General features: G+C 35.1%; 1 protein-coding gene across 1 annotated transcript; it reads left to right on the top strand.

The window, feature by feature from the left end:
* Positions 1 to 459: 459 nt before the first annotated feature.
* Positions 460 to 4956, top strand: LOC111882247 (uncharacterized methyltransferase At2g41040, chloroplastic). Its single transcript, XM_023878604.3, has 8 exons — positions 460 to 883; positions 1244 to 1344; positions 1445 to 1585; positions 1664 to 1745; positions 3043 to 3236; positions 3843 to 3954; positions 4365 to 4469; positions 4725 to 4956. Exons 1-8 carry the CDS (start codon positions 713 to 715, stop codon positions 4851 to 4853), a joined length of 1035 nt encoding a protein of 344 aa, XP_023734372.1. The 5' UTR covers positions 460 to 712; the 3' UTR covers positions 4854 to 4956.
* Positions 4957 to 17599: the final 12643 nt, after the last annotated feature.

Here is a 17599-nt window from a genome sequence, read left to right as displayed (position 1 = left end):
ACGGAGGAGGGTGGAGGAGGCCCGGAAAGGCGAGGCAACTCTGATGGTCGGCAGCCCCTTCTTGGCCGGTGGTGAAGAAAAACTGGAAAGGAAGAGAGAGAGAGAGAGAGAGAGAGAGAGAGAGAGAGAGAGAGAGGGCCCTTTAATATTAAATAATTATTATTATTTTTTTTTACAAAATAAGGCAAAACTTCATAAAGGGTCCCTGTGGTTGTGAAATGACAGAAATGCCCTTCACTGCACGGTCAAATGTTAACGGAGTTAGCGAAAAAGACCATCTGTTAAAAGTTTTGAAACCACAAGGACCATCTGTAAGGTTTTTTGAAATTAGGGACTAAACTTGATATTTTCAAAAACCATAAGGACCATTTTTGAAGTTTTGTCAAAAATCTTTAATATATTTGGGTACTATTGATATTATCTATAATTTTAGTAAAGAACGGTTAGTTATGGCATGGCAATGTAAGATGTGGCAATTGAGCATCCTCTAAAGAAAACGATGGTCTCTTTTGTTCCATAAAGATTTCTCTCTCTCACCTGGTCTCTTGATCACCACATAAACACACCGAAACAAAAACCCATGAAACAAAAACAAGAAATTTCTTCACTCTTCGTCTCCATCATGAAATTACCATTATATATAGGTCTCTTTGTATACATTCGACGCCAATTCAACAAAAGAAAACCAGATAAAGATCCATAAATTCACCTAATGGCCTCAACCTCCTCTTCCTCTGTTAATCATTTGCTCCGCCCTATTCATCATCGTACCTTATTAATTCCTAAATCCCCTTCTCCTTTTAAGTATACCCACTTAAGTTCTTCCCTCCGATACCCGTCTTTAAGAATTCGAGCGACTTCCGACCTCGTTGCTACAGTATCGGTACTCTCTCTCTGTCTTAGACAAAAGCACAAACAGTTGTAATTCGTGATACAAAATCTGTTTATCGTAGTTCGTTTCTTGATTATGAGCGTATTAAAGTCCCTAAATCTTGTTAAAAAGTCTCGGTGTTTGTGTGTTTAGAGATTATTTTGCAATTTGAAATGTAATTGGATAGAAAGTTGAATTTTTGATTCGATTTTTAGGGTTCTAGTTGTACTTTGTCTTGATTGTGTATATTTGCTTAATAGTTTCTGTGATCAACATTCTTTTTGGGGGTGCCTATATAATCTGTACATATTATTAATTGATTCAACTCTTGTTTTGAGCATAGTATTTACAAAAAACACTTCATTATTACAGGAAGCAATCACTCAACTTCAAGATTTAGGCGAACGTGATTTGTTCTCATGCCCTGTGTGTTTCGAACCACTTACAAGAAAAGGTCCTCCAGGTTTCAATTTGTAAGTTAAATTTTTGTCAAATTTCCAATTGATTTGGTAACACAATCATATTCACATGATTCGACTCTAGTGTTTGACTTAAAATCGGTCAAACTTGCAGGCCAGCAATCTATCGATCTGGTTTCAAATGTGGAAAGTGCAATAAATCATATTCAAGTAAAAACATGTATCTTGATCTTACTGTAATTGCTGGAGCAAAAGATTATGTTGAAATTCAACCATCTCGTACTGAGTTATTTCGGTTAGAAATTAGAATACTTTTTTTTTTTAATTTAAATTTTGATAAGTGGTAAACATTGACACGTATCTTTTTCATTAGGAGTCCATTGGTTTCATTTTTGTATGAACGAGGATGGCGTCAAAATTTTAACCTTAGTGGCTTTCCTGGCCCAGATGAAGAGGTTAGTTCATTTGATTTTTTGTTGTTAGTCAAAGGGAATGTTTGTTTTAATGGAATGGAATGGAATTGAATGATGAAAGAATGGAATGGATGGTGTAATGCAATAAGCAAGGTAATGGAATGAGTCATTACATTCCATAATCATGTTTGGTTGGCCTCTAGGAATGGAATGAATTTTTTATGATAAATGTGAATAGAATGTGTTATGTTACTCTACTTAACATAATAGAAGCTCATTAAAATGGTTAAACCCAATTAAGATTATAATAAAAAATAAAATTTTGTAGTTATCTTTAAAAATAAAGTTGTGAATTTAAAAAAAAAAAAAAATTAGTGTTATAGAGTTTGCATAAATTAAAATGGTTTATATTGCAATTTTTCATTCCATTCCATGATGCACTAAAAACCACATTATTTTTTTCATTCCAATGGAATAACCACTTTAGTCCTCCTCTGATTCCATCATACCAAACACTACATAAGGTAGGGTTTGGTACAACAAAGGAACGGAATGGTTCATTCCATCGAATTAAAAAAAGTTGTTTGTCTTGCCTAATGGAATGGAATGGACCATTAATGAAGGAATGTGATTCCTTTCAAATTGTTGGTTTTCATTCCTTAGTCAAGTGTGTTTTCTTCATTCCATTTTGGGATGGAATGAAAATTTGCAATATAAACCATTTTTATTTATATACTTTATAATCACACAAGGTCTTTTTTTCATGATTTTAATTAAACTACAACATTATTCTATAGAAGTAACAAGAAAATGTGTTTTCAGTTTTGGATTTAGTGAGCTTTTCTTAGTTTTAATTTATTATTATTATTATTAGATAAAAGTTCATTAATTGTAATTAAATTGTTTAAAGATTAGAGATAAAACTATACAGTGTATATACATAAAATATGGAAAATTCATTCCAATCCTATAGACAACCAAACATGATCATAGAATGTAATCACTCATTCCTTGCTTATTCCATTTCTTCTTCATTTAAACTTTTCTCCAACTCGGACCAATTTTCATATAATTACCAAAACGCCATCATTATAAAGATTCAATGATCTTCTACCATTCTTCAAGGGTATTTAAGACATTGATCAATAGCTGAATGCTTCTCTTGAACTATGTGTAGACACTAATTTCTCCCTAAATGCATCAACTGTGGGACAACTTAGTTTGTTTTGGTGACATTGTGATTTACCTCCTGATGTTTCCCTGTGGGACCCATTGATTCTTAGTACATTGTGATTTTTACCATTTTCAATGATTCTTACTTAAAATTCTCATTTTGTAGTTCAACATGGCTCAAGACTACTTCAAACCAACAGAAGGTGGAACTTTAGTAGATGTTAGTTGTGGAAGCGGTTTATTTTCCCGCAAGTTTGCAAAATCAGGAATTTACTCAAAAGTCATCGCTCTTGATTTTTCTGAAAATATGCTCCGTCAATGTTATGATTTTATAAAACTTGACGATACAATTTCAAGCTCGTAAGTATATCCTCTTCCCTATTTCCCTCAGGCTGTGTCTGTCACACAGGACATGACATAACAAATAAAGTTATACTGCATTTGGCATGCATTGGATTACCACTGATGTTAATTGGACAAAAATTCCTACTTTTCGTTCCACCAAAAAGGTGGTGGACCCTGTGAAACTGACATATGTCAGTAGTCAGTAGGACAAAAATTCCTACATGGGTCCCACCTTTTTGGGAATAAGTCAAAAATTCCTAATTGGGACCGGCACACATATGGGTCTGAGTCTCGGTCCCTCCTAATTTTCCCACTTTTTTGGGAATAAGACAAAAATTCCTAATTGGGACCAGCACCCACATGGTCTTTCTCCCACCTTTTTGGGAATAAGACAAAAAATTAGGTGGGACTTAGACAGTTAGACTAGGACCCATGTGAATGGGACAAAAATTGTTATTTTTTGTCCCACTTAAAAATGTGAAACAAGATGGGACAGGCATTGATATCGAATAGCTCTAAAAAGTTTGTCTAGTCGCCTCGTGTCCCATGTAGCAAAGACCCAAAGACAGGCTTAAATATTTTCATCACAATAAACTCATTTTTTTTACTTAAAAATTACAGAAATCTTGCACTAGTAAGGGCAGATGTTTCCAGGCTTCCATTCTCATCAGGTTCAATTGATGCAGTTCATGCTGGTGCGGCTTTGCATTGTTGGCCATCCCCTTCGAATGCAGTAAGTTACCCTTTGACTTTTAGGGTCAACTCTAGTATCTTTTATTCATAGTCGCTATTAGTATGATTATATTTACATGTCTAAAATCAGTCTACTCATTATATGAATTGTAAGTTGATCATAAAAAAATTCAACATTAGGAAAGCCTCGTTTTCATTACTTTCTCTATTAAGTCGTTTTTTTTTTTTTTTTTTTTTTTTTTTCGTGAGTTAAGTAAAAAAGAAACATTTATATGTAGCTTACTTGATTAAGTAAAAAAATAAATCATCATATATATGAGTTATAAATGGATTAAGGCAAACTATTCTCATTTCCATGGATTGGAATCATTATCCTTTAATTTTCTCTAAACCCTAAACTTTATTGAGTTCTTATTGAGTTTTGCCTTTTGTTTGCTTTTCATTTTATAGATTGCAGAAATTAATCGTATATTACGAAGTGGCGGTGTGTTTGTTGGGACAACATTTCTACGATCAACTTCATCAACTCCTGCAATACTAAGGCCTTTTGACCGGGTAAGGGCAATTTGGTAATTTTATGGCATGTTTGTTACACAAGACAAGACATACTGTGGTGTGCGTTGGACTAATGAGACAAAATAGCAACTTTTTTGTCCCACCCAAAAAGGTTGGACAAAGTCACAAAGACTTACCCTCAATCAGTAGTTTGTGAAAAAGACATGAATACCCTCATCCTCGTCATTGGAAATAGCCTGACAAATTAATATTGTTCTATGACTTTTTTCTTCTTCTTATTATTATTTTTGGCAGAGGATTTCTGGGAATTATAATTATTTAACAGAAGAAGAGATAGAGGACTTGATCAAATCATGTGGTTTTACAAACTACACAAGCAAAGTTCAGCAAGCTTTCATTATGTTTTCTGCACAGAAGCCATGAAAGTCAAGCCTAGAATATTAAAAGTCAATATTAATACTTTTCAGATTGTATAAATATTTGAAGTTCTTATTGATTTACCATGATAGAAGGTTGTGAAAGACAATACCCAAGTTTCCTATTTAGCTCTTTTGATAATTTCTCCACGAAACCTTAACTTTGACGAAAAACTTATTAAATTCAAACCCACCAATTTCGACAGATATAAATAACAAGATATACTTAATGTGTTATAAGAAACTTAACACCCATAGTTTATTGTAAGCTTTTGTTTTTGTGATAGTTTCTTGAAAGTCTTTCCAATTTAATACCGAAAAAGTTATATGCTTACATTTTGATGATGTTATTTTCTAATAAGGCGAGTCAAAGTAAAACAAACGTCACATCCAAATTAGAATATAAACGTTATTGTATTTCATGTGTCCTCAGCTAAATATATTAGTGTCAATATGCATGTTTTTCTTTTAATAGCTGCGCAGAAAAGAACTCTACACCTCTATCCACCAAGTTTCTACATAATGTTGTATGGGGTCGGCCCATATACAATGACGCTCGACATCACCTAACCACTTAAACCGTGAAGCAATATATTATGGCAACAAAATCACCCGTATGAATCCTTATGCAACATCATGGGAAACATGGAAAATGCAGTATTATTATATTGAAGGGTACAACCCTTACATCTTACAGATAAAAGCACCACCTGTTAAAGAAGTAAGAACCCAGACCATCCCATTGTATATAAGAAATTTGATACACTCCGCTAAAGGCAAAATTCTTTCATCTTAAGCAATTTTACTACACTATTACCTGACATTAAACATAGTCATCGGAGAGCAATATTGGGGGTTCATCCCTCGCTAGTCGCTACTGCTTTCTAACCTAGCGTGTCATAGGTTCAGGCCGAAGGGGAGCCTAATACTTAGTCACCATCCAAAGGAAAAAAAAGGCAAGATAAGCAATATCGATCACAGTCAAAACGGAAGATGGCTCTAGCATGGGAGGACCGAACATGTCTAAACAACCATCAAAACCGGTCTCTAAAAATGACTTAACTATGTAATTCCTACCACCCTTGTTACATCAACATCTGGCAACAACAACTCCCTTGCAACGGGATGTACAATCGTACATCCAATTACCATCCCGATTCCTATACACATATTACTAGACATTTTGGCAACTGCAATCTCAACCAACATATACTTCTTAGACCATTTTGGGAAGTCAAAAAATTCCACAAATCCAATGGACACCACAAGCAACAGATAATAACACGTTTCGGAAGGTAAATAGAAATGCTAATCATTGTCGTGTTTTGAGTTCAAGCAAGTCGCCCCTTATAAGAAGTATACGAGAATACAAATTGTCGACAAGAACAAATATACCTGAAATTTCAAAGTACGATAGGTCGGGCAATCCAAATGACCGCATAGAAAATTACAAATAGACGATGTATGCATATTACCTAGACGAGAAGTATTGGTGCATCTTCTTTCCAACCATGTTGTTCAGGACAACATGTTTATGGTACAAGAGTCTACCAGCTGAGAGTATACATGATATCAATCAACTATGAGAAGAATTTGTCAGTCACTTCATATAGCATATGAGGCACATAACATACACACATGCCATTCTAGGGTGTAGACCGCGGAAAGATGAATCATTACACGCCTTCATGTATTGATTCAATAAGGCAACGCTAAATGCCCCGAAAAGGGCACATAGTATGGTAATTGTTGCCTTCACATACAAATTACACCCATGAGTTTTATTCAAGAAACTTGTTGGCAGATCAACCAAATCAAGGAATGACATGATGGAAAGTGTCCAACGGTACATGAAACAGGAGGAAGCAGCACCATAGAAAATGAAGAGAGACCAAGGAGAAAGAGTTTATGTTCAAAAGGACAATCGTGCACCTTATGTGAAAGTTTCAGCACACAAGAAAATCAAAGATATGGCAATACAAAGACGCAGGCTCACCCAGTTCGCATCGTACGACAAAGATGAAGCTACCCATTACCAAGGAATGGAGGAAGAAATGATGTTGCATTAGTAGTTAAAGGCAAAAAGAATAATATGAGACAAAATCGGGAGACAGTTCAGGCACTAAAGAGTAGGGCTAGTATTGTGAATTTCGCGAATCCACCAGGCACAATACCATTGAATGCACAATGCTTCTTAAGAAAGTTGAAAAACAAAATTCAAGATGGACAGGTAAGCGATCTAATAAGATGAATTCGACCTAAGTAGTTAGAAATCATTTCCCCAACAGAACCTAAGATCAAAAGTTTCTGGAAAGAGAAATCTTCATGTTCAATCAGCAAGAAAATTTAGAGGTCAATCAAGAATGGGATGGAAGACAAGTTCACTTTCGACGAATGGGATTATAGCAGCAACGATCAAAGAAGAGTTGAACCTGTTGTTATTGTAAGATTCATAAGGAAAAATTATGTGAATTACATTTACATGGATAATGGGAGCTCCACAGACGTCATGTACAAACACTTCTGCCAATAACTCCAAGTCAGGCGCAAAGGAAAATAAAGTATCTTGAGACGCATGTAATTAGTTTTAACAGACACAACATATGACCTGAAGGAACGATTATACTACCATTAAAACTAGTTTACTACAATAACGGTAGAAATATAACCAAGCCGATCCAATTTTTCATAATTAAGGCATCCTCACCATACGACATAATATTCGGAAGGTCAATGATGCATAAGTTCATAGTCATATCATCAACAATACATGGACTAGTCAAGTTTAATACCATGTTAGGAGTTGGTACAATATCAGAAAAGAAATGAACAGGGAAAATTAAGCAAGAGTACAACCAAAAGGATGAAACTGGTAAATGTGAGAACATCATGAGTCAACAAGGAGATGCAACACTAATCATCGCACCAGCAAAGGAAGAATGGAAGGAGGAAAAACTCAAACAACTAGAGCAAATTAAAGTGAATCTCAACACAGACAACAACTTATGCAAAGCAATTAAGGCATTGGAAGAAGAAATAACTTCATTAATGTAAGAGCAAGATGTCTCGGTCTCAATAAGGGAATTCACATGGAAAATGCAAAGCGAACGAAATTGTGGTGACGCAAAAAGGGAAGCAGGATGGAGTAGCCAACATTTAAACTTGACAAGGAACATGGTTACCTATTATGGACAAAACAATAAAGAGCAAGAGATCACAAATGAAGAAACAATGATCATGGCAAACGATAGACCAACAACCAAGGTAAAAGAAGGAAGGAGTAAAAGGAAATGTAAGCCCACGGTTAAAAGCCTAAGGACTGTATACAAGTAGAAAGCCAAACATGGTATTGTTGGAGAACTCATTAGCAAAAACTGGGAAGCGAACAACAAAACCAACTACTTTCACTTCGTGGGGGAATAAGAAAAGGCCCGCAGAAAGAAAGGAAACAAGGAAGCTGGACAAGAGCGCCTGAGATCAAAAGTGCAAAGGCAATCTCGTTCCAATAAAAAACATGGTCAGCAAGCAATTCGGTAAAGCAAGATGCTTGGACAAAAGCAATCATGGCAACTTTCATATATGTACATATGAAAGATGAGAGACACAAGCTTTTCCCTAATAAATGAAATGTGGGTTTAATGGCAAAACCAAAATAGCAACAATAATTCTTTAATTGTATCTCGACCAGTCAACTAAACAAACATTTTGGTCAAAGTCACATCTTGACCAAGGCTACCCGGTTAGCCAGAAAAACAATAATAATTCTCTAAGTGTAGCTCTGCCAGCCGACTACACAAACATTTTGGTCAAAGCCACATCTTGACCAAGGCAACCCGATTAGCAAGAAAAGCAACAATAATTCTCTAAATGTAGCTTGGCCAGCCGACTACAAAAACATTTTGGTCAAAGACACATCTTGACAAAGGATACCCAGTTAGCCAAAAAAGCAATGATAATTCTCTAAGTGTAGCTCGGCCATTCGACTACACAAACATTTTGGTCAAAGTGTAACATACACGTTCAGTGATCGTGTTTTGTTAGTTTAAAAATGAATATTATTAAATATTATATGGTTTTAGCATTAGTTCTAACAAGATAGTTTTTACGAGAATTGAAGTAAAACTATGTTTAGAATCATTCAGAAAAGTAGTGGAAGTCTTATGAGATTCCAATCAAAAGTCAAATATTGAAATTAACGAAAATGTAAAATTTAAGTTGGAAATAAGTAAAAATAATGTTATTGAAAGTTGTAAATTATCTCGTTAGAAACGTGTAGGCAAAAACCTCATCGAAATCCGAGTTATAACGAAGAAGTTATGACTTAATGAAGTTTCAGAACCGACACGACGCCTTATGACGTAAAAAGTGAGTTTACGCTAAACTACTTTTTAGCTTTAATAATCTAAATGAAAGTCGTAGTATTCGTTAAACCGAGGTTATTTAGGAAATTACTGAGGAAGAAAGTACAAAATGAAATGTAGTTGGTGTTCTAAAATTCATTAACAAGCTTAGGGATTTGATTGGTGAAGAACTTTCAACCAAAGCTTTGTTACCATCAAGAACTTTTGAGGCTGATAGAGATAGCGAAGATATAGAATATGATTTCTTTGGAAACGATGGTCATAGGATATCAATGTCAAATCAAATTTTAAGGATATACATATTCCTGATGTCACTGTGAACGCATCTGATGTGGATACAAACATCAATTCTAGTGAACCAATTATTACTTCACTCCCTGAGCAGACAACAGTCACACCACCCGAGGATCCTGTTTTCGAGTCCAATGCGGAGGATGGTAGGACTTCAAACATCACTGTGAACTTATCTAATAAGGACTCAAATGTTAACATGAGTGATGGGAGTCCGACATCAGTAATCGAGACTATAGCTGTACCACCACCACAAACTTACACAATCCACCCACATCAGTTCTAACTATGTCACCAACATTTCAAGGTGTTATGAATGAGCCATCTTGACATTATTTTTTCTCAATCCTTCAAACAAGAGATGTAGACTCATGAAGAAGAGGATGAAAATGAAATGGTTGGACTATTAGAATTAGAGTTCACTCAAGAAGAAGAAAATGTTGATGATAATGCAATCATGTCTGAACAAATATAAAATTCTTAACTCTAAGCTCAATTCTATTCTTCAATATTCAAAAGACAGTGCTAGGAAATCAACTGTTAGCAATGAAGAAGTTGAGTTTTTTGCTAAAATCTCTAGAGTCACTGCTAAATAGCTGTCATAGACGATTTAAGCAGATAATAATTGACTGCTAGTTGCGCTAATGGATGACAGTGGGAAGGAGCGTTGAATCGTCAGGGACACAACCTAATGGTCAATTTCTCTTTATGAAAGGCACATGCTACTTATTTAACATAAAATAATAAAGGGGGGGGGGGGGTTGATTTAAAACAAAAGCTAAAAATCACAGTTAAATTAGCTAAATGAAATCAGTAATAAAAATGAATTCAGCTCTGTTGTGACTTTCCTAATTATGTAATCAGCCCAGATCTGGTTATTCAAAATGTGTTCTATCTAAGTTGTTACTTAGAAAAACTAACAAGCTCTAGTATAATATATTTTACCTAGTTAAATTAACAAAAACAAGCTCTTCAGTTAACCCTAACTTTTTACTGTCTAATTAAACAAGCTACTAATTAAATTAAGAAAAGTTACATTCAGATTTGTGTAAAATTCCCAACGATACCCAATACTTCTCACAAGCTCGGAAGCGTAAAGGTATGCTATTTCAGTTTATATTAGAGTTAAATCCCATCAAGAAACCAATCTGATACTTATTACCCATTGAAAAGAACAATTACATATTCTATTAACTGATTAACTTGAATGATTAACTCTTAGATAGGTGACCAGACTAACAAGAATCAAAATCGAACACTCATTAAGCTCAAAACTGAAACAACTTGATAGACGCACACAATGAATACCAAATATGATAACTGATCACATGAAAAGTACTAGTCTAATGCAAACCTAAAAAATACGGTTTTTTTTCCAGACATGGCTAAAAACGAATTAAACTAATAAAAAGATAAAGTAACTGATTAATCTTGGTAACTAATTGTAGGAGATGATCTTCAGCGTTTAGATCTTCAGAAATAACTAAAATCAGAGAGAAACCGCCTCATAAATTATCTTTTTCGTCATTTAGAGCTTCAAGAATCGACTTGGGTTCAAACTGATCAGAGGGGTTGTATTTATATGCAAGCAGGTAACTTTTGGAGCAAGAATAAGAAAAATGTGATTGCATATATGCAATAATGCGATAACCTTTTTGTCCAATTTTTCCCAAATCGCCATTTAATGAATTACGATGCTATTTCTAGCTTATTTTGAACCTCGACACAAAATGTGATCACGTATGCAATCACATTTTTGCCTATATGATCGCATTTTTCATGATTTTTCTTCCCCTGGTCATTTTTTGACCCTACAAAACCTTGACCAACAAATGTGATCACATTTTTGTTTTTTCACAGACATGTATGTTGTTCGAAACTATTTCTAGTTTCCGGTACATTTTAAATCACGCCAATCGGAGTTACGAGTCATGAGATATGGTTAAAATACTAACAAAGGATTAAAGCTGACATCAACATCCTCTAGGCTTTACAATGTAGCAATCAATCTTTGTAGGATCATATCGATCAAATTTTTCTAGACTAAAACAACTTCTAAGCATTTCTTAGAATCCTTCATAAGTTCCATGCTCCAATTAACTACAATGCTCCATCAAACGTATCCAAAGCTGCTCCCAAAGTACTATGTACTCCACTCGAATTATCTGAAAAACAACATAAAACATAAGCCAGTATATGTATTCTAATGAATGACATGAGTTGAACATTATTTCAACTAATGACATGAAATGTGTAAAATATGATGCTAGATGTTAGTAAAAACTACCCTAACAGATGCATAAAATAACATTTATCAAATCTCCCTAAGCTTGAACCTTACTTTCCCTTAAATAATAAAAAGATTAAACATTATAAACAAATGAAAAGATGTAGATGACCTAAAAAGAATTTAGAATAAAAACTGAAATAAACAAAATTAAGGAAACTAAAAACTTGAATTAAAAACTATTCATTTTTTTTCACGTGATCACACTTAACACCGTGCAAAGCTCCAATGGAATCACTACCTAGACGATTATCACAATACCTTCCATCTTTCACAGATTTCCAAACTCAGGAAGAAGCTTGACGGTGTGAACCAATAACGATTTGTAAATTTTATTTAAAATTTATACCTTAATTAACTTTGCAAGCGAAAATAACAAATTTCAGAATTTCATGTCCTCAAGACTAGATAATTAAGAACCAGGCTTACCGCATCCCAAAGAACCCGTCACGTCAAATCAGCTTTCGCTGAAGCAGTGAACCCACTTGTAGGGGGACAACTCCTATGCTTTCACTTTTCTGAGAACAACAAATATTATATCACAAATTTCTTCATTCATGCTACATTTATCTTTGAGATGGCTTCTGATTTGAGTGAACTTGTTTCTTTGTATATTTGCCTTCGGATATGAGTTCTTCAATCGTCTTTTTGAAATTCTTGAAATATCTTCAATTAAGTGCTTGAGTTTGACTTAGGTATCATATATGACACTTGTACTCACTTTTATTTTTGACAGTATGGATATGATATAAGGTTCTCTCTTACTGCAAAGGTAGCGCATGTCATAAAATAGGTCCGTGTTTTGTAGGTCCAAACTTGTCGATCAAGGTTCTTTTTAAACATTCCAAAGCAAATAATTATGAAACTGTTATTACCACCCATGCAGTGTTTCAGTACGCCATTTTTTTACATCTAGCGTCTCGGCTCACGGTGTTTTGTGACTCGTGGTTATAAGAACTGTTACTGAACTTACCACTATCGATCTGATCGCTTCAGACTTTCATTTTCCATTTTATACAGAGCTATCGAATGAAAGAATGTCATCAAATCATGTAACTTTTTTTCTAATATTTTTATTTTAATTTCTTTTGATTTTTTAAGATTTTTTTTATATACATATGCAAAAATAAAAAAATAAAAATATTTTTGATTAACTTTTTATGAACAAAAAAGTAAAAACATAAACATAAAATATTTTTTCAACCTTTTCAATTATTTTACGCAAAATTAATACAGAAAATAAGATTTGAAAATTTTAACTGAAAAATTGAAAATTTTAAAATTTTTAACAAAGAAATGCAAAATTTTATACTAACCCCTTCCCCAAGCTTAAAATAATGCATTCTCCTCAATGCTCAGAAAGGAATGAACAGCTTAATAAAACATGTAGAAACAAGAAGGTGAAGCTAGAAAAGAATGCACTTGATAGGTTTGTTGAAATTTTTGATTTTGATGAAAATGTTGGCGAAAAATCTGAATTTCAAAAACTTTGAAGATCATCTGATTTCCCTAAGCATGCTTGGGACTACAACCATCTCTTTATTGAAAGCAAAAAAATAAACTAAAACTACATGGGTTGCCTCCCAGAAAGTCACCATTTTTTAAAGTTGTTGGCTCGACTTTGCCCAACCAAATGATTAACTGGTGTGGTTGGAACTTCTCATAGGCTCAATCTTTTTCTTTGTTACTCCAGATCCCTGTAAATATGGCAAAAATGGTGGATCTGGAACTTGCTCAACATAGAAAAATTTATGGTTTTTATCACTTGAGCCCTTCTTTATATTTTTAAATTTCTTTCTTTTTCTGATCCTGTTATTTCTAGCAATCTCATCCTTCTCTTTAGGTTTTTTCCTTTTCAGATTCTTCTAAGAAATTACCTTCAACTTTTCCATCAGTTTCTTTTTTCTTTTCAGATTTTGCTCTAATTGTTCCTCAGCAGAAATCAAACTTCTCCTCTTCCCCAAGCTTATATGCTTTTGTCATGTTCGTATCATCACCTTCAGCAGAAATCATATCTATTTATACCTCCCTAAGCTTATTGTTGTTCGTCTCCAGTGATGTATCATCATCTGGTTTCCTATCTAAATATAAATCTTGCACAAAACTATCAGAAAACACACAACACCCCTCAGATAAAGGACTGCTGGTACCCAGATAATTAACATAAACTTTATTAGAAGTAAAATCAAAATCATTAATATTAAACTTCACCTTATCCCCATCAAACTCCATAGAAAGTATACCAGCAAAACCATCAATTTTTGTTTTAGCATTTTTATCTGATACGTCTAAATCATCCATGTTCAACATATAAAAATCAGCGGGAAAAATAATTTCATCCACTTGGACGAAAACATCCTCCAATACACCTTTGGGTGTACTGTCGAGTGATCTGCCAACTGAATGAGTGTCCCGATCCTTTGTAAAGTTCACAATTTTAATTTTTCAAAAAATGATAGTGGGAGGACATTGATTGATGCACCTAAATCCAGCATGATATTTAGAAAAGTAAGGTTTCCCAATTTACAAGGAATCGAGAAAATTCTCGAATCCTTGTACCTTGGGGGAAATTTTTTTTCAAAATAGAAGAGATATTTTCACGAGCTTTGATTGTTTTGTTAATTTTCAGTTTTTTCTTAGAAATGCATACTTCTTTCAGAAATTTTGCGTAACAAGGAATTTGTTTAATTATATCTAAAAAAGGGATATTTACCTCCACCTTACGAAAGATTTCCATGATATCCTTGTCCTCTGGCTCACGTTTCGTGCTTCTCAGTTGTGACGGGAATGGTGTCACCGACTTGTACTCTTTCAGATTCTGCTTGGGAATCTCTTTTTCATCCACTTTTTTAGTTTCTTTTTCCTCCATAACTTGTTCAAATTATTTTCTAGTTCGAAAACACTTAGGTCTTCATAATGTTTCCCACTTCTCAAGGAAATCATGCTCATATTGTGCTTCAGGTTGTTTTAGTGTGCCCCGGTAGCCTTCCTAGCGATTCTAGATGACCCATAGAAGTGGCAAGTTGAGACACTTGTTGTTCCAGATTCTTGATACTAGCTCTGGTTTCGTTCTGGAATACTTGGGTGCTCGTGCAAGAGTCTTTACTATATCTTCCAAGGCCATGTTAGAGCTGGTAGATTGTTGATGCGAATTTTGATTCTTAAAACTCAGCTGATTCGGAAAATTCTACTGATGCTGAAAATTCAATTGCTGCTGAAATCCACGTGGATGTTAAAATTGTTGTTTCTGCTAAAAATTACCGTTCCTTCCTTGATTATTTTGCTGATAAAGAGTTGTCCGCTGATACCCTCTAACAACTTTTACCATAGGAATGTCTTCTTCCAGTAATGTACACATATCAGTAAATGGACCGTCTTTAAGAAGATTTCACATTGTTTTTTCCCAACTGGTTTTTCCTTCGTCAACAACAAAACTGCTTTCGTCAGTTCATATATTTGTTCTTCCGAATGATGAGAGCTGACTTCTTTAATACCTTATGGCTGATTAGTATACCATTCATCTTTATTACAAGAATTTTTGACTCAATAGCTAACATCTCAATCAGCTCCCAGATTTTTTTTGGTGTCATATCGCCTAGATATCTTCCACTTGAAGCATTTATCGGATGCCTCTCCATGGCTATCAGACCTTCACAGAAATAGTTATATAGCTGATAATCGCTTACCCCATGTCGCCGACACCAAACCAAAAACTTTAAATATCTCCCAATATATATGTAATGCTTCTCGTCTTCCTTATTTGATACCAATGATCTCACGGCGAAGGCTTGATACTCGAGTTTCTGGAAAATATTTTTCTAAAAATAATTTCGCGAGTTCAGTCCACGTGGTTATTGACTCAGATGGGAGCTCGTACATCCATTCTCTCGCAGAGTCTTGAAGTGAGAAGAGGAATGACCTTAGTGTAACACCCTGTTTAGGGTTGTTTCTTAATTTGGGGTCGTGAACCAAGATTCGATCGTGAAAAGGTTTTAGGATTTGTGGAAGGGAAGGTTTAGACCTTATTGAAGGTTGGTAATGTTGGTTGTGAGATCTAATCCCTTGATTTATGTGTTGGAATCGAAGGATAGGAAGGGAAAAGTTACATATTGGACTTCTTGCATAGGTTATGGATTGAGTTCCGTATTTGATGAGGTAAAAGTAACTACATAGGATTACGTGGCTGTTCAATACCTTTTCGTGCATATATAGAACACCAAAAATGGAGTTGAAACAAAGGTGTTATGGTTGTTTGAAGTTGAGCTGGAATTAGGAGCTTTACACTATCCAGGGTGTACTCTAAGTATGCATGGTGTAGTGGCTAAAGGGTGGGATGTGTTTTTAGTGGGCTATACAAGGCATATCCTATGTTACTCAAGGTGTCACTGCGTAGAGTAAAAACCCTAATTTCGGGTTTTGAGCCATATTTAAGGACTCTAATACCTTGGGGTCCTTCTTATCATCAACATCCACCCTCTTGAGCCTGTAACTCGAAACCCTAGCCATCTTGTGAGGATTTTGAAGCATTGGAGTGTTTTCTTGTGTGTTTTGTGAAGAATGAGGTCATTGAAAGTGTGCTTGAGGAATCTAAAGCATGTAGATCTAGACTCTACTCTTCTTCAAAATCCTACGAGAGGTATATAGCTTGAACCTTGATGATTCATTAGATAGATCTAGCTTCTTATGGGTATTATGAGCTTTTTCTTCCCTTGATCTTGGGTCGAGTGAGTATGAGCTACTCCAGACCTCATGAGTGGCATTTTTTAGCATGTTTGATCTTTTAGAGTGATAAAAATGAGAGCTTGGTCACTCCCATCCTTCCATTCATGAGTATTTGGTCATTGGAGTGTGATTTGGACTTGTGATTTGGTATTTTTCTCTTTTATGCCATGCAAAGGCATAAAGTTAGGAACTTTTACCACTCTAGATGCTTTTTAGGACCAGATCTGACCAATATATGATTGGGCTTTATGGATTAAGATCTAAAAATAGGAACGACTTAATAGTATAGTACTCATGACGTACTCTCAATATGCATGGTGTACCACTATGCATGGAGTAGATCGGTATGCAGGGTGTAAGTCAAATGGTGTTGACCGTTGAATTTTTGACCAATTTGACCTTTGGTGAACTGTGAGGGGTTGAGGACTTAGAAGGGCAAACTGGTCTTTTGCCTAATTAGGGATTAGTATTGATATTTGGACCTGTTAAGTGCGGTATTATCTTAATTCTAATTATTTGGTTTTGGATATGCTTAGTGGGAGAGACTTCAATACAAGTGGCTCATGTGTGAGATCTATCCGTTTACCAATCGAGGTAAGTCTCATCACTGTACTCGTGCGTCGAAGGCACCAATGTCAGCCCACTAGATTATGTTATGTAGGAAGACCAGGTGGTGGCCCTTGGAAATTGTATGAAAGACCTGGATATGGCTCCTGAAAAATTGTACACAAGACCAGGGTCTGGACCCTAGCAGTTATATGTAGGATGCTAGTTGTCTTGGTGATACTTGCATGGAAGACCAGGAGGTGTGTAACATTCAAGTTTGGGTAAGTTCCTATTTTCGTCCCTAATGTTAAATTCTTTTCAATATGGTCCTGTATTAGTATGTCGGGCGTACTCTATGAGTACGCTTAGCGTACTAGCCTTCAGATGGTCGCGGATTCCACCCACGTGCACTAGGCTTATGTGGAGTAGCTTGGCATACGCAGGTCTGGCACAAACCTAAATTTTTAGAGTTTGTACCCTATTTAAGCATCTTAAACTCATCTCATGGCCATTTTAGACGATCCTCCATATCTTCTAAATCCTAAT

This window comes from Lactuca sativa, chromosome 7 (genome assembly GCF_002870075.4).
Source record: "Lactuca sativa cultivar Salinas chromosome 7, Lsat_Salinas_v11, whole genome shotgun sequence".
In the NCBI taxonomy this organism is placed as follows: Eukaryota; Viridiplantae; Streptophyta; class Magnoliopsida; order Asterales; family Asteraceae; genus Lactuca; species Lactuca sativa.
The sequence above is the reverse complement of the archived record's forward strand: the minus strand, read 5'-3'. Positions and strand labels throughout refer to the sequence as shown.